Source organism: Hipposideros armiger, unplaced genomic scaffold, assembly GCF_001890085.2.
Source record: "Hipposideros armiger isolate ML-2016 unplaced genomic scaffold, ASM189008v1 scaffold_232, whole genome shotgun sequence".
NCBI lineage: Eukaryota > Metazoa > Chordata > Mammalia > Chiroptera > Hipposideridae > Hipposideros > Hipposideros armiger.
In genome coordinates, this window is record NW_017731582.1 from 124,346 (window position 1) to 148,364 (window position 24,019).

Genomic DNA, 24,019 nt, shown 5'->3' on the forward strand with positions numbered 1-24,019 from the left:
TCTCTGCCAGAGGCTCCGTAAGGCTTTGCTTAGTATTAGGTCACAGAACAGTGGAATGCAGCTTTGAACTGCAAGTCACAGCCCTTCATTTTATAGATGAGAAGCCTGAGGGTCAGAGAAGTTTGTAAAAATTTCCACAGTCATCCAGCTTGTTATTGACAGAACCAGGAGCAAAAGTCTGCTCCAGAGTCTTACTCCATTCTATTAATATGAGTATTAGAGTCTGGTCTTGTGACAGCCATTTTCCCACTAGCTGCCTTCCTCATGGGCAAAAATTATTCTTGAATTCTCAGCACAGCACAGTGCCCTAGTGCAACCCACTCTGGTTGGGCATAATGTCACATAGTTTTGCAAAAACATTTTCTGTGATGCCAAGTGTGGTATGTGCCAAAATTAGACTTTACTGGCTCTGCACTTCAACTTGGGATACCTTGGGGTTTAGAACCTTGTCATGGATTACCGTTATGATTGACAGGGAAGTCAGGGAGATTGGGGTGTTTTTTTAAACACCTTGTCGTTCCAGTTGTTCTTTAGGGAATTGGCTTTCATTTTTCATCTCTCTTGACTTCTAGGTCATTCTGATGCTCACTGCAGATCTGGATGGAGAAGACGAGAAAGACAAGGGGGCCTTGGACAACCTCCTCTCCCAGCTTATTGCTGAACTGGGCATGGATAAAAAGGTAACACTGAGTCACTCTGTGTGAGAAATAGCAATTGGCTGAGATCACTTCTCAGCTGTAAGTTCCTGTCTTAGAGGAACTTCCCCTGGTCTCAGTGGGGAACCATCCACTGAGGGCTCCAGCTGTATTGATTCAACAAAAATGTTCTCAGTGCCTACTCTGGCCCAGGCATGCTTTTGTTATTTTATTTTATTTTAGCTGAGCCATCCTGCCACCTGTTGTCAGCTCAGCGGCAACTCAGCTCGGGCTGGGAATTGAACCGCTGTTACTCAGAGCTTGCACTCTTGAGTGAGCTCTTAACCAATTGAGCCACTCGGCTGGCTCCCAGGCATGCTTTGGATCTGGGCGTAAATGAGGAATAAGATGACACCCCTGCCCTCGGGGACCTTTTGTAGCCCTACCAGGTGAAAAGAGTAAATTAGTTGTTTTTATCTTAACATGGCCTGCCAAGTGTATCAGGCTCTAGGTAATCCAGGTATTGTCCATGGATACATTGAGCTTGTTTTGTGTCTGAGGAACTTGCAGCACTGATAGGCTTGAGGGAGCCTTGTTGGGAAGATGCCTTGAGCTTGAAAGTAAGTGTGGGTGTCTGGGCTGCGCTTCTGCCTGCAGGACGTCTCTAAGAAGAATGAACGCAGTGCCCTGAACGAAGTCCATCTGGTAGTGATGAGGCTCCTGAGTGTCTTCATGTCCCGGACCAAATCCGGATCCAAGTCTTCCATTTGTGAGGTATTTCTGCTTTGAGCTTCTGGGTGTGGGGAAAGGTAAGAGGATAGTGTGACGTGCTAGGGCTGGGGGCACAGGTGATGGTCCTCTGTTAGAACAAGGCCGTTGTCACTCGAAAGGAGTTACATTCTAAGCTGTCCCCTCTTCAAGAGCAGAGCCTCCCCCTTTTCCCGAATCCCTTCCCAGCACCGATCTTTGCCAACAGTCCCTCCGTTGGAACTTCAAGGGTTTGGAAGTTCCATTGTTGAAAAGCAGGGGACTGTTCTGCAAGGCGCAGAGAGGCTAAGAGGATCCCCGATTGTATGTTGCTCTAAGGGATGGTGATAAGGCGGAGAGAAAGCAGTGTGTGCATGGAGGAAAGGAGATTAACACAAAGCAGAGAAGGTGGAAATGGAGGCTGAACTGCATCCAATCTTAATGAGCTTATGAGCTGTGGGGTTTGCCGGGATTTGCAAGGCGCTCCTAATGGTTTTATTTCCAGTAGCTTTTCTCCTACTTTTTTTATTCGTGTGATCGCTCACCCCAGTCTCCTTTGGAAGCTGGTTCTATGAGAAGAGCCTCTGTGAGGAGGGTGGGGTTGCTAAGATGTCCCTAGAATAGGAAGCTTTCTCTCCTTGAAATGGGCTCCTTTTCTAGGTTCCCAGGGGAAAAAGAGACACCCCATCCCCTCCAGGTGCAGAGGTGGTCTGATCCCTGCCTTTTGGCCTCTGGCATGTGTGTGTAGGGAGATTAGAGTTGAGAACTGGTGTTTTTTTGTTTGTTTGTTTGTTTTCTCTTACCATGCCATGATTCAGAGGAGTTAGGGAAATGTTTGAGCTAGTTGGGAAACTTTAACTCTGGTTAACCCACTTCCAGGACAACTGATTCTATTGTGAGTGTGTTCCCTCCCCCAACACCCAGTTGCGCTCACAGCCGTTCTTACTATGTCCCCATTTTCTCTGCCTCCCAGTCATCTTCCCTCATCTCCAGTGCCACTGCAGCCGCGCTGCTGAGCTCGGGGGCTGTGGACTACTGCCTGCATGTGCTCCGATCCCTGCTGGAGTATTGGAAGAGCCAACAGAGCGACGAGGAGCCCGTGGCTGCCAGCCAGTTGCTGAAGCCACATACTACTTCCTCCCCGCCCGACATGAGCCCGTTCTTCCTCCGCCAGTATGTGAAGGTGAGGCCTTTCTCCGGACACAGAGCTGCTCCTCTCGCTCATCCCAGACATTCTCCTCTTTATGCTCAGAGCAGAGCTGAAGGCGCTGAGGGCAAGGAGCGCAGGAGGGAGCCTGGACTCCTCGGTGGGGTGTAGTCTCCACATGATTCAATAAAGAACTGCTGCTTCCAGCCTTCTGCTGGGATCCTGATTCCTGCCACTTTGTGAACCTGAGGAATTCAATGCAGACAGTCATGTCTTTTCACATTGGGTTGCTTAGAAAAAGATGAGATGGTACAAAGTCACGTTGTCAGTAGTGGGTCACGTTCATGTCAGATACCCCCTGCTGTCATTACAGGCCCTTTTACATGCTAGTTTAGAAGATGGTTTTCCTGATCAGGTGAGTCTGGGAACAAGTGTTTCCACTCACTTGCCATGAGGTTTAGAGGTTACATCTTAACCTTAGTAAGCCTCACTCAGTTTGTATACCTGGAAAGTGAGGATACGCAGAGTACCTGCTTTATAGGGTTGTTGTGAGCATTGAATGAGCTGATGTTTGTAAAGCCCGGTGCCTGGCACATAGCAGTGCTCAATCAGTGTTCATGATCATTACCATCTCTCCTCCATTGAGGCCATGCAGTGGAGCTAGATGGACTGGACTAGCTGTGCTTCTAACTGCATACTCAGAACTGCTGTGAAAAGTATTGGACTGTAACAAGCACAAAATGGGACTGGTCATGTCCTTCTTTTTTTTATAACCCTGTGGTGGTTTTTCATTACTTTTAGGTCAAATAGTTCTTTGAGGTTTCAGCTGTCTACCTTCTCACTGTAGCTTTGTCACCTAGAACACCCATGCATGCAGCCCTGCTAACGCGTGCATCTCCCCACATGGGGTGTGTGGCCTTTGTCCCTGCCGTCCCTTCTGAAGCTCCTCCCTGTCCCTCTGCTCTCTTCCCTTCCCGCATCCAGCTAATTCCTACTCCTTCAAGACCCAGCTCAAGCACTGGACCCCGGGAAAGCCTTCCCCAGCACACACTTGACTGCTATCAAGTCTGATCGAGATAGCCTTTCCCTGGGTCCCCAGAGTGCCCTGTACACTCATGTGGAGTCTTCCCTCTGACCTACCAGCAAAGACCACATTTTATTCCTGTTGACACCCTCAAAGCTTGGCATGGAACTGATAAATAACTGGTGATTGGCTATATGAAACATACTGTGCAGACTCTCCCTGGGGACCACATAGCTTGGAGGGTAGCTGTTGTGTCCACTGTCCTCAAATCGCTCAGTGCCCTGGCCTCTTCACAATACGTACCCAGGATCTAAGTATTTCTTGTTGCTATGGAAGTTTTCGTTCTAGAGAATGGAATGTATCTCTCATAGAAAGTCAGAAATCTTTCCCCACTACTATGTTTTCAATATGTTCCCATTCTAACTCTAAGGTTTGTGTAAGTAGAATACAATCAATACAGTGTTAAGAACCACAGAGTGAAATATTAGAACTTTTAAGAGCAGTGAGACCTGTCTCCACTGTAACCTTTGCATGTAATGAAATTGCCCCCCCCGGAGCCTGGGGCCTTGCCAGGTTTATAAACTAACCTCAGTCAGTAATGGCTTTGGCTTTGAAAGGCGCCATTCACCAGCTCCAATGTAAGGTGTGCCTCGTGAGCAGTAAACCAGCCCTTTTCCTAAGTGCGGCCCTGGGAATTGTCGATCACAGGGTTCTTACACAATGTTCTTCTCCCAGGGTCATGCTGCCGATGTATTTGAGGCCTATACTCAGCTTCTCACAGAGATGGTACTGAGGCTTCCATACCAAATCAAAAAGATCGCCGACACCAGTTCTCGGATCCCACCTCCTGTCTTTGATCATTCGTGGTTTTACTTCCTCTCAGAGGTGAGTGAAGGTTCCCAGCAGTGCCAGCTGGGGAGAGGACGCATCGGCTGTGACTACCTTTTATGGCCCCTTTTCTCCTTAGGCTTATACAGTGTTTCCCCTCGCAGAGTCCCTCCCACCAGTTAGGTCTTGCCCTCTGGAATATATTATATGGTGAAACGAGGATGGGCATCAAAGCAAACCGTCCACTCTAGTTTCTGTTCTGTCCATGGAGCTTCCCCACACAGGGGGATAATGGGCAGGTTTAACTTTCCAATTCTGTCCAGAAACTAGAAAGTATACTAGTTAAAGTAACAGCGGGATTTTAATGTAGGGAATTAGTGAACAGCCACTGAAGACGCAAAAAGATTAAAAGAGAACATGGTGGTAACACAGAGATAGTAATTGCAAGCAGCAGCTACCAGCTGCAGCCTTGTGTATGAAGAGAGGCCCCGTGTTTCTGAGCGGGGGGCTGCTGCTGCCGCCGTAGGAGCTCTGAGGAGCAGGGACATGACGTAGCTGATTCTGGAAGCACTGAAGGAAGCTGATGATTAGAACCAGCTCTAGTTGGTTTGTCCTTGAACTAAAGACATGGTGGAGGCTGCCAGGGTGAAGGGCTGTTGCTAGGACAGCAGACAGACAGGAAGAAGCAAGCCTCTTCCCTCCTGCCTTCCAGTGTCCCCCTAGTGTTTCCCACTAGCTGAACCTAAGAGGGAACCAGTTGCAGAGAATATGCAGTTAGCATAATCCTGGGCCAGGTACCACAGAGCAGGCATGGTGGGGTGGGTTTGGAGCCTGGGGAGAGAATAGCTTGTTACAACAGGGAAAGCCCAAGATTAACTCTGGGAAGAAACACCTGTTAGCAAACCCAAACTGGCCATTTCCAGTTGTACAGATTTAACAACCCAATCTCTTCCCCAGCTTTTTACCTGAAAGAGAGGTCCTGAATGTTTTTTCCCTCCAGTTTCACGCTGGGTGGGTGGGAGTGGAAGCCAGCTTCCCTGTAGATTCCTAAGTATTCCTTGGTTGAACAGGAGCAGGAATATCACTGTTTTCCCTCTTGGACGTCGTCCTTTCTATGCCTCTCTCCTGGCCCCTGTAAGGAATACCAGAGCTCACCAGAGGCTAGCTTGGTCCCAGGAAATAGCTTGGTTTGTATTTCTCACCAGATTTTAGTAACAGATCATGAAAACCCGGGAGCCGTGGCTGGTACAGATACAGTTCCAGAGTCACTGACTCTTTGTGTTGTTTCTCCCTCAAGTACCTGATGATCCAGCAGACCCCATTCGTGCGCCGTCAGGTCCGCAAACTTCTGCTCTTCATCTGTGGCTCAAAGGAGAAATACCGCCAGCTCCGGGATTTGCACACCCTGGACTCCCACGTGCGTGGGATCAAGAAGCTTCTGGAGGAGCAGGGGATATTCCTCCGGGCCAGTGTGGTCACAGCCAGCTCAGGCTCCGCCTTGCAGTACGACACTCTCATCAGCCTGGTACGAGGGGTGGAGATGGTAGGGCAGGAGGGGGCGTGTGGTGAAGCTGAGCCGAGCAGATCATCAGATGGGGCAAGACAGGGCTTGTCGATGGCCGGGCTTGAGATCAGGTGAATCTGTCATAACTGGGTGCCATTCCACATGGACTTGGCTTTGGGGTCTGAGATTTCCCCCTCCATCCCCGCACCCACCTGGCCTGGCTCCTCCATTATGAGGAGGGGGCCTTGGGCTTCTTCTCAGTGTCATTTGCGCATATCATGGACAGGATCAACCTGAAATCCGTGCACCTGACTCTTGTCTTTGAGCACTAAAGAAATGTATTACTGCCTGAAGACAAATTTGGACAATGGGGAGTAAATGAATATATTTACCTAGGAACATCTAGAAAGAACATTTTCTGTATTCCAGAATCCTAATCTAGTGTCCTTACTATTGTGCTTTCTGCAAGAGAAAAGTAAACTGGATTGGGGCTTCCAGTCATGGCCAGTCTTTCCCGCTGCATTATTGTGTGCTCTGAAGGATTCCTGCAAAGCACACAGGGCCTTTGTGTGCTGGGGAGTCAAACATAGGAGGCTCAGTAAGAGCCTTGTGTGTGGGCCTCGGTCCCAGGTTTGCCAGGGCACTGGATCAGTGTGCACAGGGGGCTGTGTTCAGTTTGCATCCAAAGCCAGGTGATGACCCCTCAAGGCAGCTGGTGTGGCACCGCGTGGGCTGCTGGCGGGGTTACTCATGTCTGGTGGTGGGTTTCCATTTCAGATGGAGCACCTGAAAGCCTGTGCAGAGATTGCTGCCCAGCGAACCATCAACTGGCAGAAGTTCTGCATCAAAGATGACTGTAAGCAGCGCTGCTCCTTTTGGTTGCTAGTCATTCATTCCTTCAAGAACTATTTATTGAGGCCTGCTATAGGCCAAGGACTACACTGGATGCTAGAGAGATAGCCATGAGCAAGATATAGTCACATGCCACTTAGCAATGGGGATATGTTCTAAGAAATGCGCCGTGAGGTGATTTCGTCGTTGTGCGATCACCATAGCGCACACTTACACAGCCCTCGGTGGTCTAGTCTATTGCACACTTAGGCTGTGTGGTGTGCCACCGTCATATGTGACCTGTCGTCGACAGAAACGTGGTCATGCGATACAAGGTTAGACAGAACTCTGCCTAGCAAGGGAGACCAGTAAAAACTTAAAAAAGTGATAAGGGTCGATAGACAAAATTTGGGATGCTGTGGGGGCACAATGTAGGATAGACTGGTGAAGTCACGGAGGAGTATGTGGAGTCCAGAGAAGCGTCTTATTCGAAGAGGTGGAGGCTGGGAGCCAGTCTCTGTGGAGCCATGATACTTGCCAGGCATTTCCACTGCAGGTATCAAGTCTTCTTGCAAACAGTCGGCAGAGAGCTTGGCGGAGGAGCTGGGGGGAATAGGGCAGTTCAGACCATGGGAGTCCTCGTGTGGGAGTCCGGTGGTGGTCGCCTCAGCTGAGCCCTTGTCTCCTCTGCCTGCAGCCGTCCTGTATTTCCTGCTCCAAGTCAGTTTCCTGGTGGACGAAGGGGTGTCCCCCGTGCTGTTGCAGCTGCTCTCCTGTGCCCTGTGTGGCAGCAAGGTGCTCGCGGCTCTGGCGGCCTCGGCAGGGTCCTCTGCCGCTGCCGCCTCCTCAGTCCCTGTGGCTGCCGGCTCTGGACAAGCCACAGCACAGTCCAAGTCGTCCACTAAGAAGAGCAAGAAAGAAGAAAAGGAAAAGGAAAAAGAAGGTAAGAGCACCCGCTTGTCTTGGAGACCAGGGTGGTGTGCCCTCATCTCTCTCGGGGCACAGAGTTTATTCTCTTCTGAAGCAGCTTTTACCCTGATTTACAGGGGACCTAAAACCCAGTGCCTTCTAGTTTCTACTTTGGGTCCTATTTTCGGTTACATTGATGGGGACACCAACAGTGTGACTTCCCATACTGAGCGTCAGTGACAGAAGAGATCAAAGGGCACTGAAGATTTTTAGTAGGCCAAGTGTCTTTTTCTGTGAAATATCAACACTTGCTCTGTGGGGAGTTTTTCAGCATCAGATGACATGATGCTTATATATGTGCCTGGTAAACTGTGAAATGCTCTGCAGCTGTAAGCTGCTTGAGCTGACTCCTTAGCATCAGAAAGGCAGGCACGCCTTTCTGCTTCACCGCTTTTCATGGTCCATGGAGGCCTGAGACAGGTGACCAGGGGCAGAGAGCAGTGGAGGCGGTTCCCATTGCCCCAGCTAATTATTCAGTTATCTCTGTGCAGGTCTGTAGGAATGTTGACTGTTCTAGATAGGAAGCTTTCGAAAGGAAATTCCTCCTCCAGTGTAACTGTGTGTGCTCAGTGCCAGACTTACACAGGCGCTTTATCCTGTGCTCTTTTGGTGACATTATTATGTCTCATTTGGGGCTGACCTTTTGTCCCCCAGTAAACAACTGAAAGTTGTTTTCACATTACAGCCGTTTAGTTCAAACCTTTAGACGCGGACAGCCTCCCCTCCCTCTCCATCTGGTAGCACTGGCTGTGTGACCCTGGACCATTTCTTCCTACTCTTTGGCCTCCATCTCTCCCTGATCTTGCAGGTGAGAGCTCCGGCAGCCAGGAGGACCAGCTGTGCACAGCTCTGGTGAACCAGCTGAACAAATTTGCAGATAAGGAGACCTTGGTCCAGTTTCTGCGTTGCTTCCTGTTAGAGTCTAATTCTTCCTCGGTGCGCTGGCAGGCCCACTGCCTGACTCTGCATATCTACAGGTAGGGTCCAGTGCTTGGTTTGGACAGTCTGCACGGGTCTGGGACCAGAGTGGACAAGGAAGTTCTGTCTTGGTTTTATATCACATACTTACGGTCACAGTGTCAGCATTTACACCAGCCTGAGAATCCTCTTGACTATTACAGATGCCTTCATTGTGTTATCTGCTTTTTGGCTGTTAAACTGATGTCATAAGCAAGAGATGTGCTGTTTTCCACTAAGAAGGCTATGTTTAGAAGTTTGTAAAGTGACCAGACTTGATTCTTCAGGCTAACAAAGCTTGGTTTCTGCCCTTAAGTGATGTTGGAAGATGGAAGTAGACCGCCTCCTGAAGACGGGAAAGGGCTTTGCTGCACCCATTAGGATCGATGGTCAAAAGAGCAACCAAACCATTGAGCCCTAACTCTTAGTTGTAGGGAAATGGACATATCTACAAAAACAGTACCTGGGCCCTGTTGATGAGGAACCTCAGGGTTGTCTGCTGCTTGGTAATGTGAACTGTCATTTACCTCCAGAAACTCCAGCAAATCTCAACAGGAGCTCCTGCTTGACCTGATGTGGTCCATATGGCCAGAACTCCCAGCCTACGGGCGTAAGGCCGCCCAGTTTGTGGACCTGCTGGGATATTTCTCCTTGAAAACACCACAGACAGAGAAGAAGGTAACAGCTGATTCAGGGTCAGAGACTAACTTGCCATATATACCCTCTTCCTCTTGAGTTAACATCATGACCAGCCCCCATAGGGGGTGCATATATGAAACATCTATTAAATATACATTAAGCACTCCCAGTATGTATGCTACATAGACAGTATACACCAGCAAGTAAGCGCAATCTGAAATGGGCTTAGCCAACAGAAGGAGATCAAATGGGAAAGAAAAGGCAACTCGTTCAAGTTGCTTGGGGAAGAAAGTGCTCCTCCGGTTTTGCTGGCGGCCCTGATTACATCCCCAAAGTGTTTCTGCAGTTAGATAACCACCTCATGGCTGCTCCTTAAGGACAAAGTTTGTCTTCCTCCACGAGGTCTAAAAAGATGGACTGTCATTAAGGTCGTGGAAACTTCTGAAGAAGATAGAGTCCTTGAAACGATGAGGAATTAGGCCCAGCTTTGCGTGATTCTGACTGGGGGCTGAGAAGTCCGGTGCTTCTAGGGTAGCAACAGCTAGGAGGCAGAAGACGTTTTTTCCACTAAGACCTTCCCCCAGGCTTTTTTAACTGTGGTCCTTGTTGACTTCTTTTTCAGTTGAAGGAATATTCACAGAAGGCTGTGGAAATTCTGCGGACTCAAAACCATATTCTTACCAACCACCCCAACTCCAACATTTACAAGTGAGCTTTGTTTTGCTTTCTCCCTCTTGGAAGCTCAGTCCATAGTCTGAGTTGCTATTTCAACCTTGATTGGCTCTTACATATGTGTTGATACACCCCTGTCTAGTTAGTCTTTGAATCCCTGCCTCGTAGCTGGGGGCCTTGCACATAGAAGTAACTCAAAACATAATTGCAGAATTAGGGTTTGGTAAGCAGTAATTTAAGGTCTCTAGTTTCAGAGGTCTAAGTCTAAATCAAATAAGTTTACAGAAAATGACTGCATTATTAAAAAAAACTTTGGAAATAGAGCATTGGTTAAACTGACAATTTATTATTTCCCTGGTTTAATAATGACTGTTTTTTCCCCAAAAAAAACTTTATTGAGGTAAAATTTACATACCACAGAATTCACCTATTTTAAGTATGTAGTTCAGTGATTTTTTTTAGTAAATTTAATTGTGACTCTTTGAGTCAAATTTTAACATAACTTTTTAAGATCCCTCTGACTTCAGGACAGCTCAGCAATAGAGAGCACCTGAGGTCAATTATTTGAAATTTCTTTCCTGTGACTCCTAAACCCTGTTGGGACTTCTCACATTTTCTTGTGTGCTTACTAGGGTGGGGCTCGCCGTGGGGAATATTGAGCCATGGCTTTTTCATGGCTTCTTTAAGCAGCTCAGTGCAGCTCAAAATGAAAATGTCCTTATGCTGAGACTCGTTTCTTCCTTAGCACCTTGTCTGGCTTAGTGGAGTTTGATGGCTATTACCTGGAGAGTGACCCCTGCCTGGTGTGTAATAATCCAGAAGTGCCGTTTTGTGTAAGTGTCACCTGTAACGTGGACAGTCCTGAGGCTTACAGGGCCAGTGGGTTTCTTATTTCCAGGGACTCATTGTCACCGCATAGGTGTTCCTTTCCTAATGGTTGGTCACCAGTGGTATGAATCCTTACCTGCCATGCATGGACTTTAAATAGAAATCTCATCCATGGATGAGGCGTGGGTTCCACTGATGAATTTTGAAGAAGCCCGAAGGAGCCATTAGCCTTGAACTAACACAGTGCTTTGTGTGTACTCTCGATTTTAGTATATCAAGCTATCTTCTATTAAAGTGGACACGCGGTACACCACCACCCAGCAGGTGGTGAAGCTCATTGGCAGCCATACCATCAGCAAAGTGACGGTGAAAATTGGAGACCTGAAGCGGACCAAGATGGTGCGGACGGTCAACCTCTATTACAACAACCGAACTGTGCAGGCCATCGTGGAGTTGAAAAACAAGTATGAGCTCTTCAGACGTGGGGAGGGGCAGCAGGCTTGTTGGCTGTGATTGCTGGAATCGGGTAAAGCAGCACATCCCTGGAGACCTAGTATGTCCTCCAGTCATGGGTGGGGGACAAAAGTGAAACACCAGTTCCTAAGGGTGTTGACAGAGTTACTTTAAAAGTATGTCCAGTGGAGCCCTCGGGGTCCATGGAAGCTCTTCAGCAGCCTGCTAGGAAGGGGACGCTGAGTGAGCGGGACTCCAGGCTTCTTATCCCCATGTTAACTAGAGCAGTTCTATTTTTATATAAAATCTTCTATATTAGGAAGTAGTTGTCATTTCTTGGATTAAGGTGCTATTCTCTTGCTCACAGAGCAGGCAGTATTTCTCCAGAAATTTCTCTAGTACATAGTCCTTCCACTTCTGCATGGTGCCTTCCCTCTATGTCTGCTGATGTTGGATCTTTCTGGCTTATCGATCCCTGTGTTTGAATCAAAGCATGTCATGTATGGGCCAAGGAGGGTACCAGCATGGGTTGTAGTGTTGACTTTTACAGACAGGTCTCTTGTTATTGAGGTCTCGGGCATTGCTGTTGGGCAGAGTGCATGGGTAGATGCTCCTGGAACATTAAGACTTACAGTGCTGCTCTGCACATGGAATGGAAGGATTGGTGTTATTCCAAGAGGCAGAATGAAGGTGGGGTGTAGCACATCAACAGGTGGCTACCCGGCAGCTTTCTCTTCTTCCTTTAAAAAGCGGGGTTAACATTGGTGACCTACAAGAAGAAGCTGTTCACTGGGGTGACCCCATTCTCTTTCAGAGGAAGGGATTTGGTTTTCTCTGTGGAGTCAGTGCAGCTGCTGATAAATCACTTAGACTCTGGAATAAGGCTATGGATTCACCTCTCAGCTCTACCCCCTATCTGATCTTGGAGGGCTTCTCGCCTCAGTTTCCTTAACACTAAAGTGGAGATAAGTTCACTTGAGGGTGTTATTTTAAGCATTAAATGAATTAGTATATATAAGGCGCTGAGGGCAGACCCTACTTAGCACATAGTAAATGCTCAGTAAATTTTAGCTCTAATTGCATTAGTGTAACTACCCCTAAATTATTCCATACTTTATCTCTTTGTGACTCCTTGGTACTTGGTCCAGATCCTGATATGTCTCTCTGCCTCTCTAAAGCAACCTGAGCTTTATCCTCCAAAGGTGATTGTCATGATGGGAACTGATGGCAGCCGTCATCATGGTACCCCTGGGATCACAGGCTTCCGTGGGACCTGCCTGTGGAGTAATGTCTTCCCTTGATAAGCACTTCTGTCATCTTTCTGGAATCTCAAAAATTATCATGAGTAACATCTTAAAGCACTTGTATGTTCTATCCTTTTTTACAGAGGGAGTGGGAAAATACTTTAAAAATTAGGTTGCCATTATTTGCCAGGTTTCCCTTTTCTTCGACTAATCACTTCATGGCCTTAGCAGAATACATAGGGACAGCCTTTCTCTTTGTCTCATCAGACTGCCATCACTGAGGTTTCAGTGAGAGGCTCGCAGGCCCTCGGTCCCTCTCTCTGACATGGTCTCTCCTAGGCCGGCCCGGTGGCACAAAGCCAAGAAGGTCCAGCTGACCCCTGGGCAGACAGAGGTGAAGATTGACCTGCCGCTGCCCATTGTGGCCTCCAACTTGATGATTGAGTTCGCGGACTTCTATGAGAACTATCAGGCCTCCACAGAGACCCTGCAGTGCCCACGCTGCAGCGCCTCAGTCCCCGCCAACCCAGGCGTCTGCGGCAACTGCGGAGAGAATGTCTACCAGTGTCACAAATGCAGGTGAGTGAGGGGTTGCCGCCCAGGCCACGCCATGTGCATTCTGGGTATTTTCCCATGAGTCTCAGTGTGGGTAGTTTCAGTGCCTGGTGTCCTGGCAGTAATTAAGAGGATTATGGGTATGTTGAATGTGGAGTCCAAGGATAGAGAGAGGAGGAGGAGGGCGCATGAAGAGTGGCGTGTGCATGTGCGCGCGTGCGCCTTTGCCTGTCCTGTGGTGGATGGGAGGTTCCTAAGTTTAGTTGTGGGTCTTCCCTTCTTGTTACCTGGTTGCTTAAGTCATCCTCCCCTGTTGTTACTGTCCCTCCAGTAGTCTCTGCAGTAGTCTCCAGAGTATAGATGGGGCACAGTCCATCTCCTCCCAGGGTCACCCCCACCCCACCAAACCCCTGCTGCCCTCCTGACTCAAACCCTTCGGTTCTTCAGATCCATCAATTACGACGAAAAGGATCCCTTCCTCTGCAATGCCTGTGGCTTCTGTAAATACGCTCGCTTTGACTTCATGCTCTACGCCAAGCCTTGCTGTGCGGTGGATCCCATTGAGAATGAAGAAGACCGGAAGAAGGTGAGGGCAGCTCCATCCTAGACTCGGAGCCGTGGCTGTGACCTGTGCTGTGGGCATAGCCGGCGTAGGGCAGGGTGCTTCCTTCTCGCCCAAGTCTTCCTTAACTCAACACGGTTTTCAGGGCCCGGCATTGGCGCGGGAGCCAATGGTGGAGTCAGATAGATTGGAACACATGGTTTGCATAGCATTTTGCAGAAGTGTTGGCAGTAAACGACTCTCAAGGGGCAAATGACTTTAGATGTGGAAAGGCAGGAAAAAAGATGGATGACTTCCCTGCATTTTTTCCCCACAGACTGCTTCATACTGCAGCGGTTGGTCTTCCCTCAGGATTCACTTGTTCAGGGGCTACTTCTCAGTCAGCTTGGCATAGTGGGACTGCACATTAGAGGAGTGAAAAGGGGTGAACCATTGGGATAGCTACTAGAAGCAGCACGGGGAGGCAAAAGATCTTTTAACTTTGGAGACCGAAGGACCAAAGTTCCAATCCAGCTGTGCATTTTACTGTTATGTGGCCTGGCACAAATGACTTCTCTCGGCATTGTGTATTTATGTGTATGTTGTTATGTGCATCATACATTATGCCTGTCCCATGGGATTATTGTGAAGAACAGAGATAGTGTAGGGAGCACAGGACCTGACGTGTAGGGAGTGTTTCAGTAAATGGTTAACAATGCGGATGACTCAGGGAAAACCATCATGCTGAAAAGCCTTCACACGTGTCTTTTCCTGTCTAGGCTGTTTCCAACATCAATACACTTCTGGACAAAGCTGACCGCGTGTATCATCAGCTGATGGGACATCGGCCGCAGCTGGAGAACCTGCTCTGTAAAGTGAATGAGGCCGCTCCCGAGAAGCCGCAGGTAATCCAAACGAGCAGGGGCCTTGGGAGAGGGTTCTGGATCCTAATCGGAAGACTGCCACTAGGCGAGACCATCTCACGGTGGAAGGCTGACAGCTTACTCTTGGATTGCAGGATGACTCGGGTTCAGCCGGGGGCATCAGCTCCACTTCAGCCAGTGTGAATCGATACATCCTGCAGCTGGCGCAGGAGTACTGTGGAGATTGCAAGAATTCTTTTGACGAACTCTCCAAAATCATCCAGGTAGAGAAAAGGGAGTGGCTTCAGAGTGTGTTCTGTCAAGTGTTATGGGTACTGTTTTCAAACCAGCATTGTTTTGCCCTCAGCCAGCAGTTCATCTACTGGTGTTGCCCTTTCGCACTCCTGCTGGAAAGGCAGACGAGTGCCCAAAGCACACAGCGTCTGTCCTACTTCAGTTTCTGGTCCTTGGCAGAGCTGAGTTCGTTCCAGAGAACTGACAATAATGGAGATTACTGTACATCTGTTTCTCTTGACCATTCACAGCCCATCTTTTATAGAGGGGTTGCTGGTTTTAAAAAATCGGGTGTCAGGATCCTGTTCCCTCCATCTTGGCAGGCTAGATGGGTAGGGCGTGGAACTCCCTTCAAGCAGGGTGGGCCGTACGGTGGATAGAATACTACAGACATGATTGATCTCCATGGGATGGGAGCCTGGCTGTGGACCAGGAGAGCAGCCAAGTATCTTTGCCCCCCAGATTGCCAGTATGCCATCTTGGCCTTGGTTTCTGACCTCTGTCTTTGTGCTTTATGAGACAGTGTTACATGGGAGTGAAGGTCATGTGCCTGCGATCGGAGGCTAACTCTGCCACTGACCTTGATCAAGCCAATTCCTCTAAGCCTCAGTTTCCCCTTCTGTAAAATGGGGATAAAGTATCTAACTGGTAGGGTTATCGGGATGGTTAAATGAGATAAAGTTTTTTCAAACCAAAGCCAACTTCTTCTTCCCCCTTATTTTAATCAATAATTTCTTTCTCTTTTGTCCTTTTTTTTTGTTTTTCTTAGAAAGTCTTTGCTTCACGTAAAGAGTTGTTGGAATATGACCTGCAGCAGAGGGAAGCGGCCACCAAATCGTCCCGGACTGCCGTGCAACCCACCTTCACTGCCAGCCAGTACCGCGCCTTATCCGTCCTGGGCTGTGGCCACACGTCCTCCACCAAGTGCTATGGCTGTGCCTCGGCCGTAACAGAACACTGTATCACGCTACTCCGGGCCCTGGCCTCCAACCCAGCCCTGAGGCACATCCTCGTCTCCCAGGGCCTTATCCGGGAGCTCTTTGATTACAATCTTCGCCGAGGCTCCGCAGCCATGCGGGAGGAGGTCCGCCAGCTCATGTGCCTCCTCACTCGGTCAGAGCCTGCGTCATTGCGGGGCTGCTCATTCCTACTGACAAAGGGGCTGGTGGCAGCAGCGATGCTAGGGCACTAGATGGAGGGTGCAGGGGATTATGCTTCCCGCTGAGACAGGTTAACTAGCTTCTCACAGAGGAAAAGTGGGAAGCTGCCCAGGGCAAGGATGAGCGAACTAGGCGAGCATTGGAAGCCTCTTGTAAATAGTGTATTTAGCTTGTATTGTTCTTTGTTGGTTCAGCGAGGTTTCCTGAGGAAATGGTGTTTGAGGTCTGGTGAAGGAGGAGAAGGGAGTGACTGCACTTAGCCTCAGACTCACACAAAAGAAGACGGTGGAGCAGAGGGGCTGGTGATTAAGAGCCTGGACTCTGGATCAGAAAGAGCCAGGCTCAGTATCTGGTACTTGGTGCTGTGTGCCTTGAGCAAATCACTTCACTTCTTGGGCCCAAGTTTTCCTCATCTCAAAAATACCGATAATGGTAAATACCTTCAAGGCTTGTGGTGAGGATGGAATGAAACCATTCATGTGAGTAGTAACTCATATTTGTTGAGTCCTCAGCATGTGCAGAGACAGTACCCAGAGCTGGATGTGGATTATTTACTGAGTATGTGGCATAAATTCCAGAACATGTTGGGTGATTGATAAATATGACTTGCTGTATTATTTACTTACTCATTTAACAAATGGTTATTGAGCATCTGCTGAGTGCCAGGCACTGTTCTAGACTCTGAGGATGCAGTGGTAAATGCAACAGGGTCCCTGCCTACATTCTAGATGGGAGAGCTGCTGTAGGCACATAATCACACAATAATTTGCCAGGAAGTTAGATTGTGAAGAGACGTGAAGCTGGGATGGTGACCCTGGTTGTGGGAGGGATTGCTCTATAGAATAAGGTGGTCCAGGAAGGCCCAAGGGCGTGATGCTTGAGCAAAGAGCTGTGTGAAGTAGGGGCAAGCCATGCAGATCTCTGAGGTGTGGGCTGCACGCACAGGAAAGGGCACGTGGAAGGCTGAGAGGCAGGGGTGGGCCGGGAGTGGTGGGGGAGCAGCAAGGAGGCCTGAGTAGCTGGAGAGAAGGATGCCGTGGGGGAAACCAAGGGGAGCAGAATCCGTGAGGGGCCTCCAGGGGCCCGAGCCTGTAGGGTCTTGTAGGCCATTGTCAGGACTTTGGATTTTATGCAAAACATCTTAGGAAGCAAGAAAGTGATGTGGTATAGTTTATGTTTTTTATTATTGTTAATCTAGACATACTTACAAAGGGGTGTGGATGGGAAATGTGGCTGCCTTGTGGGAAATGAAGTAGAGACAGGTGGAGAAGATGAGGAAGAAGCTGTGGCCAAGACTGAGTGTGAACGCCTAGATCTGGGGACTCTGCAGCCTGGGGTGTGGACCCCGGGGAGAAAGTCTCCCCTTGGTTGGTGCTGCTCCTTGTCTCAGTCAGCGTCTCCTCCCAGGAAAGGCGGCGGTGACACGCACTTTTATTTACACGCCAGGGTTTTGCGGGCTAGCTTTGTAGTCTTGTCCCTGGGAAGGCCAGGTCGCCCTAGACATTGATTGCCTTTTTTCTGGGGCCCCTTCTAGTGAAAAGGAGGGACACAACCAATAGTGAGTAACAGGACTCTGTTTCTTTGCTTCCCCAGAGACAATCCAGAAGCCACCCAGCAAATGAACGATCTCATTATTGGCAAAGTGTCCACGGCCCTGAAGGGCCACTGGGCCAACCCTGACCTGGTGAGCAGCACAGCCAGCCCCTCTGAGTCCTCGCTCACTTTTCTCCTCCATCCCCTCGCGTCCTCCCTGCCAGTCCCATTGTGATGACTGAGCAGCACGTTTCCTTGCAGAACTCACGTCCCAGAATGATCTTCCCAGGTCAGACCCAGCTCCAGAGGGAGAAGAGAGATGGGTGATCGGCCTCACGGAGCACAGGGGCCTCCATCTCTCCTTTCTCTCTCTGATGGTGCCACCTGGGACCAGAACTTTTAGTTCTGGGTCCCCGGGTCAGAGCTCGGACTTAAGCCCAGTCCTGGGATTGACCCTTCCGACCCTTCTCTACTCACGTCTCTTCCTGTTGGCCTTCTAGGCAAGTAGCCTTCAGTACGAAATGCTGCTGCTGACAGATTCGATCTCGAAGGAGGACAGCTGCTGGGAGCTCCGGTTACGCTGTGGTGAGTGGGGAGCTTTTCAGAGACAGGAAAGGGGGCCTCGAGGTGCAGGCCTAGCCACAGAGGGGAGAGGCAGCGGGGAGACGCCACTTGGGCAGCCTGGCTGGAACAGCCGTGGGGTGCGTCGTGACCGTGACACTACCTTCCTTCCCCCCCGCCCAGCGCTCAGCCTTTTCCTTTTGGCTGTGAACATCAAGACCCCTGTGGTGGTTGAGAACATCACCCTCATGTGCCTGCGGATCTTGCAGAAGCTCATTAAACCACCTGCTCCAACCAGCAAGAAGAACAAGGTACTGGCATGGAGTCTCGAGCCCCCGCCACACCCCTGCCAGCGCTGTGCCCAGCCTTACTCTCAGCTCCCCTGACCTGGGGGAGGGGACGCCATCGCTTCCTTTGTCTCACTTCTGCAGAGAGGGGTTGGGATTTTTGAGAAGGAAGCTTCTCAGAGGAAAGTCAAGAGAAAAATAAACACGAGAATACAAAAGCGTAGGACGCAGTGATTAATCATGGAGGACTCCCGCTTTCTGCTGTCACACCAGCTGCTGGCAGCTCCCAGAGAGCGGCGTGGTGGCCTTTCCCACCCTGTCCTTTGCCCATGCAGCACTGTGCAGCAGTGAACATCCTCGGCTCTGAAGCGACTTCTTGATTTCAAATCCCAGCTCTTCTATTTACTACCTTGACCTTGGGCGAGTTATTTAACTTAGGTTCCTCAGTTTTTCCATCCAAAAATGGGAATAAAGTCTCCACCTTGAAATGTCATGAAGACTAAATGACTTAATGAAGATCAAGGACTCAGAGAGAGTCTGGCCTAAGTCCTTAATAAATGTTAGCTGTGGCTGTATACTGTCTCCTCTGCCTAGAATGCCCTCCCTCACCTTGTTAGCGGCTCCCTAGAAGATTCACTTCTCTGCCAGGCTGGCTGCGAGCTCCTTGAGTTCAGGGACTATCTTACTAATATGTTTTACATCTGGTGCATAGCGTGATATGTAGTCCATAGTAGCCACTCAGGAAATCATCGTTAAGTCAGTGAGTAAAGTTTTAGTCGAGAGCTTCCTGAGGAAGCAGTACGAATTCATTTCAGTAAACCTGGACTCACGAGTACCAACTTTTTACTGTTCAGTGTGACAGCGTGGGAAATACACACAAAGCGCTTTTGCTGCTCACGGAAGTGCAGTGTTGTCTTGAGGAAACACACTTGTGCGATTGTCTGAGATGCTGACGCACCGGCTTTTCCCCCGGAACCCCATGTGTGTTTGAAAGGACGACTGACAGGCAAATTGTGGTCACTCAGAATTGGGTACTTGGCAGACATTTTCTTGACAAATGACTAAAGAGGACTTGACATAACTCAGTGAACCTGTATTTTCCAAGTGAGCAGTGCATGTTACAGAATCATGCTTGAGTAAAAGACGAATTTTAGTGTAATGGAGCATGAAAAGTTTATCAATTAGTTTCAGACCCCACGTTACAGCCAACCTTTAAGAATCTATAATGTATTGAATTTTGGTGTAGTGTCGAAGAAAAATATCCATAATTAATTGGAAAAGCTATTAAAATGTTCTTCTGTTTTCCATCTGTATGTCTCCGTGGGGCTTGCTGTTTTTCATAACCAGAACAAACCTATCACAATAGCGCGAGCGCAGAAGCAGATAGGAGAATCCTGCTGTCTTACTAAGGCAGTCATTCAATTATTTTCAAAAATATAAAACGTGCTGCTCCTTTCTCTAGATTATTTTGGTTTTGGAAAATATAAAAAATGTTATTTAGGTTGATAGGTAATGGATTTATTCTTATTTTTAAATGAATAAATAGCTTAAGAAGTTTTCAGTTTCAATTTTGATTACAGTAAATACTGGTAGATAGAACCACACATACAAAAGCTCTTTAGAGTCCTCAGTAATTTTTTTTAAAGTGTAATGGGGCCCAGAGGCCAAAACGTTTGAGAACCGCTAACTTCGAGTGTCCAGGGCTCTTGGCTCTGCAGGCTAGCACCGGTTAGTAATGGCTCTTTCAATTCTGGAGACTGCTCAGTGACCCCTTGAAAATTTATGTTTGGAAAACTGCATATCAGCCTGGGGATAGGAATGAGTGTGTATGTGGCTGTAGGATTGTCTGTAGGACAGTCCAGCTGCATCCTCTGCACAGTGAAAATCAGGGACCGTAGCTCAGTGTGGAGATGCTAAATTGGATCAGAATACTGTAACAGGAACACATACTCGGCACAGAAGATATGATTGTTGATTCTGATCTTGCCTTTGCATATGTCCCCTTGGGGTGTCAGTGCCATTATGTCGGCGCTGTGGCTCGGTGTTCTCAAGGGCTCTCCCCTTGTTTCGCTTTCCCCGCTGCAGGATGTTCCTGTCGAGGCCCTCACCACCGTTAAGCCATACTGCAATGAGGTCCATGCTCAGGCCCAGCTGTGGCTCAAGAGGGACCCCAAAGCGTCCTATGAAGCCTGGAAGAAGTGTCTTCCTATCAGAGGTGTGCCTGTCTCTTCGAGATGGGAAATCAGTCCCTCCTACCCCTGCCCTGACAGCCCTAAAGCCCCCCTCTTTTTTGTCACTTTCTTTTTCTTACCGCTCCCTGCACCCCTTTGCCCACCAGGGGTAGATGGCAATGGGAAGTCCCCCAGCAAATCCGACCTCCACCACCTCTATCTGACGGAGAAGTACGTGTGGAGGTGGAAGCAGTTCCTGAGTCGTCGGGGCAAGAGGACCTCCCCCTTGGATCTTAAACTGGGCCATAACAACTGGCTGCGGCAGGTGAGTGGCTGCCTCCCGGGCCCCCGGCCCCAGGCGCGGAGCACCCCCTGTGTCTGCTCTGCTTTCTAGCTTCCTTTCAAATGGAGCAGGTAGAGGGTCTTGGCTGTAGCCACCAGCATGGTGGACTGGCCAGAGCAGAACGCCACTCTGCGCTCTCGCCAGGCTCGGCGTGCTCTCCGCTCCTGTCTGACCACCTGATAGGAACTAAGCCGCTGTGGCCATGCACCCTCTTCTCCTCCGTGTTTCGTATCTTCTGCTGTTCTCTCCCTCTTCTTTCTAGCTCATGTCTTAAAGGATTAAAGTGATTATATTTTAGAGAATTCATTTGTCCACTGACACATAAAATAAATGTTTGGCTTACACTAAATCTAAGTATTTAGTCTGCAGTTTGTCCCAAAAATAAGAATTATAGAAGTCTTTGCTAAGGAAAAGACCTGCTTGTCTTTTTGCCCACCTTAGTCACCTTGGGTCCGTTCACATCACCTGATGGAGAGCATTTCCGTGAAGTAGAAGGCTCCTTAGCGGCCTCTCTCCCAGCCTGCAACAGTCAGATCTTGTGTTAGCGGGCGATTTTTGCCTTTAACCTCTTCCTGGAGAGGTGTCCGGAGGACTTGTCCTGCGTCGATGGCAGGTGCCTTTGCCCTGCTGGGGACCTGGTGTGACAGGCTTTCACCTGAGCTGGGGGCTTCTCTCCCATGCCCTGCAGGTGCTCTTCACTCCGGCGACACAGGCCGCGCGGCAGGCAGCCTGTACCATCGTGGAAGCGCTAGCCACCATTCCCAGCCGCAAGCAGCAGGTCCTGGACCTCCTCACCAGGTACTGTGTGAGGGCGGCGTGGGGAGAATGGTCAGACCTCACCTAGAGCCTTTGCTGCTTTCCTGGGGGATTCATAGACCAGGGCAGTGGTGGGCACAGCTGTGTCCTACAGCCGTCTCATTCCATGTAGAAGACCACAGAAACAAGAAGGCATGCACCGTAGTGGTGGTAGCAGGAGTAGTAACAGAGCAGCAGCACCAGCAGCTGATAGAAATGCTGGGCATACATGACCCCGTTTAACCCTCACAGCAGCCTGGGCTTCAAGGGGTTAATTCACTAATCCCTTGGAAGGCCGCATCTGAATCCAGGCAGTCTGATGCCAATGCCCACATCCTGGCCACTAGACTCTGCTACACTTGCCTTCTAAATGGTTCCATCAGAAACACAGCCTCGCTGCCCAGATAACACTGTTTATATTCCGATGCTCATTCCAAACGTGCCTTGTTTATCGTATTGCGCTCCCTGCCGTGTGCTCTGAGCTCTTCCCAAGTGCGGGAAGTTTGCAAGTGGGAAGTTTGGGTTTTCTCAGGGGCCCTCCCTCCTCCCCCGAGAAGGAAGCGGGGACAAAGGACAGCACAAGGAAGACGTGCGAGATGGAAGGAGCGAAGAGGAAGTTGTAGAACTGTCAGTCTGTTTGGGTTCTCTCACAGCGCCCTGTCTCTCCCCATGGCAGTTACCTGGATGAACTGAGCATAGCTGGCGAGTGTGCTGCTGAGTACTTGGCCCTCTACCAGAAGCTCATCACCTCAGCTCACTGGAAGGTCTACCTGGCAGCTCGGGGGGTCCTGCCCTATGTGGGCAACCTCATCACCAAGGTACCTGCCCGCAGCCCGGGGAGCCCTTTCCCTGCTCCTTTTACGATTCTCTTTCTCGGATATAAACTATGCTGTGTTCTTTTTTGCCGAGAAGAAATATTGGTTGAGAATATTTTTATGACTTGATTGTGTCTGTCATAAGGATATAGCCACCTGTTGGGGACATTTAGGCTCTTCCCAATTTTGAAGCCCGTCCCTTAACATCATTGCAACTGTCTTTGGCTTCGTGGAAAGGAATTTTGCAGACTCAGCCTGAGGGATCATTAGAAACAGACGGTGGTGACTGTGGAGTGGCTTTGGGTGGTGCTGCCAGCTCCTGGACCAGTGGTGAAGGTGACCAGTGTCCTTGGCAGTGCTGTCACACTAACTGTGTCCATCATCCTCTTTAGGAAATAGCCCGCTTGCTGGCCCTGGAGGAGGCCACCCTGAGTACGGACCTGCAGCAGGGCTATGCCCTCAAGAGTCTCACAGGTAGAGCCACCGGGCCCTTCCTTCAGGGCAGCGTGGGTGGAGTTTGGGGACTGCCCTTAGCTCCTCGGGGGCTGAGGCTGACGCTCTCCCCTCCCATGTAGACTCAGTACACATTTAAGCCCTGCTGTTTTCTCCTCATCGACGGGTTTCCAGTTTTGAGCTCCTGTTGACCAGTCTGCTTCACTGAGCACCTGCCCCTACCGAACCCAAAGATGGCTTTCCCTGCTTTTTGAGTTGCTTGTGATCTTTTGAAGACACTGACCGGCCTTGCTTATATTCTCATTCAGAGCTCTTGCAGCAACTGTTTCCTGTCCCCACAGGCCTCCTTTCCTCCTTTGTCGAGGTGGAATCCATCAAAAGGCACTTTAAAAGTCGCTTGGTGGGCACTGTGCTGAACGGATACCTGTGCCTGCGCAAGCTGGTGGTGCAGAGGACCAAGCTGATCGATGAGACGCAGGACATGCTGCTGGAGATGCTGGAGGACATGACCACAGGTAGCACTGCCAGGGCCCGGAGCCTGGGACCCGCGTCCCTGCTGGGTCTGTCTCAGGACATGATTCTGATTTCTGAGTTCCGCAGAGCAGGGGAGGGGTGGCACACGCCTTCCTGCATTCAAGGAAAGGAGGAGAGGAAGCTTCTCTTGAGAGGAGACTGGCTTTTGGACATAGGAAATTCTGGAGCCAGACTCAGTCAATTTGTACTTTATATATTGAGCTTATAGAGCAGGAAGAGGTTAAGGGCTCTGAGTGGGGTCATTCATTGGTTCTGGAACATTCTTAGCCATTATCCCCTCAGTTGCCTCTGCTCCCTTCTCCCGTGGCCCTTGTGGAACTCCACTCTCACTCTGTCATCCGTATCTCTTCACCTCTTTTTCGGAGTGTTCATCTCACTATCTTTATGCTGCATTTGGATAATTTCTTCCGTTCTGTCATTCAGCTCATTAATCTTTTCTTCACTCTGTGTTATCTGTTTAATCTACCCATTGTGTTCTTGTTCCATATCGATTTTATAGTCTCTTGTTTTTTACTGACATTTCCCATCCCTTTTATAATCTTTCAGTGTATCAAGCATATTTCTGAGTCTGATAAAATTTGAAATATTTATTGATCTGATTCTGCTCTTTGTTATTTTAGCTCTTGCTTATGGTGC

At 49.3% G+C, this 24,019-nt stretch overlaps 1 protein-coding gene across 1 annotated transcript in view; it reads left to right on the forward strand.

The window, feature by feature from the left end:
* UBR4 (ubiquitin protein ligase E3 component n-recognin 4) overlaps positions 1 to 24,019 on the forward strand; it is a 127,554-nt gene that overhangs the window by 75,743 nt on the left and 27,792 nt on the right. The window contains exons 62-87 of the mRNA XM_019654843.1: positions 573 to 680; positions 1,293 to 1,409; positions 2,356 to 2,565; positions 4,289 to 4,438; positions 5,679 to 5,906; positions 6,663 to 6,741; positions 7,414 to 7,659; positions 8,494 to 8,662; positions 9,176 to 9,320; positions 9,904 to 9,989; positions 10,699 to 10,786; positions 11,052 to 11,245; positions 12,818 to 13,057; positions 13,481 to 13,619; positions 14,354 to 14,479; positions 14,593 to 14,721; positions 15,501 to 15,844; positions 17,485 to 17,575; positions 17,925 to 18,009; positions 18,169 to 18,296; positions 20,358 to 20,487; positions 20,611 to 20,768; positions 21,475 to 21,584; positions 22,258 to 22,399; positions 22,789 to 22,870; positions 23,191 to 23,364. Coding sequence (XP_019510388.1) covers positions 573 to 680; positions 1,293 to 1,409; positions 2,356 to 2,565; positions 4,289 to 4,438; positions 5,679 to 5,906; positions 6,663 to 6,741; positions 7,414 to 7,659; positions 8,494 to 8,662; positions 9,176 to 9,320; positions 9,904 to 9,989; positions 10,699 to 10,786; positions 11,052 to 11,245; positions 12,818 to 13,057; positions 13,481 to 13,619; positions 14,354 to 14,479; positions 14,593 to 14,721; positions 15,501 to 15,844; positions 17,485 to 17,575; positions 17,925 to 18,009; positions 18,169 to 18,296; positions 20,358 to 20,487; positions 20,611 to 20,768; positions 21,475 to 21,584; positions 22,258 to 22,399; positions 22,789 to 22,870; positions 23,191 to 23,364 — 3,898 coding nt within the window. The remainder of the gene's footprint in view (positions 1 to 572; positions 681 to 1,292; positions 1,410 to 2,355; positions 2,566 to 4,288; positions 4,439 to 5,678; positions 5,907 to 6,662; positions 6,742 to 7,413; positions 7,660 to 8,493; positions 8,663 to 9,175; positions 9,321 to 9,903; positions 9,990 to 10,698; positions 10,787 to 11,051; positions 11,246 to 12,817; positions 13,058 to 13,480; positions 13,620 to 14,353; positions 14,480 to 14,592; positions 14,722 to 15,500; positions 15,845 to 17,484; positions 17,576 to 17,924; positions 18,010 to 18,168; positions 18,297 to 20,357; positions 20,488 to 20,610; positions 20,769 to 21,474; positions 21,585 to 22,257; positions 22,400 to 22,788; positions 22,871 to 23,190; positions 23,365 to 24,019) is intronic.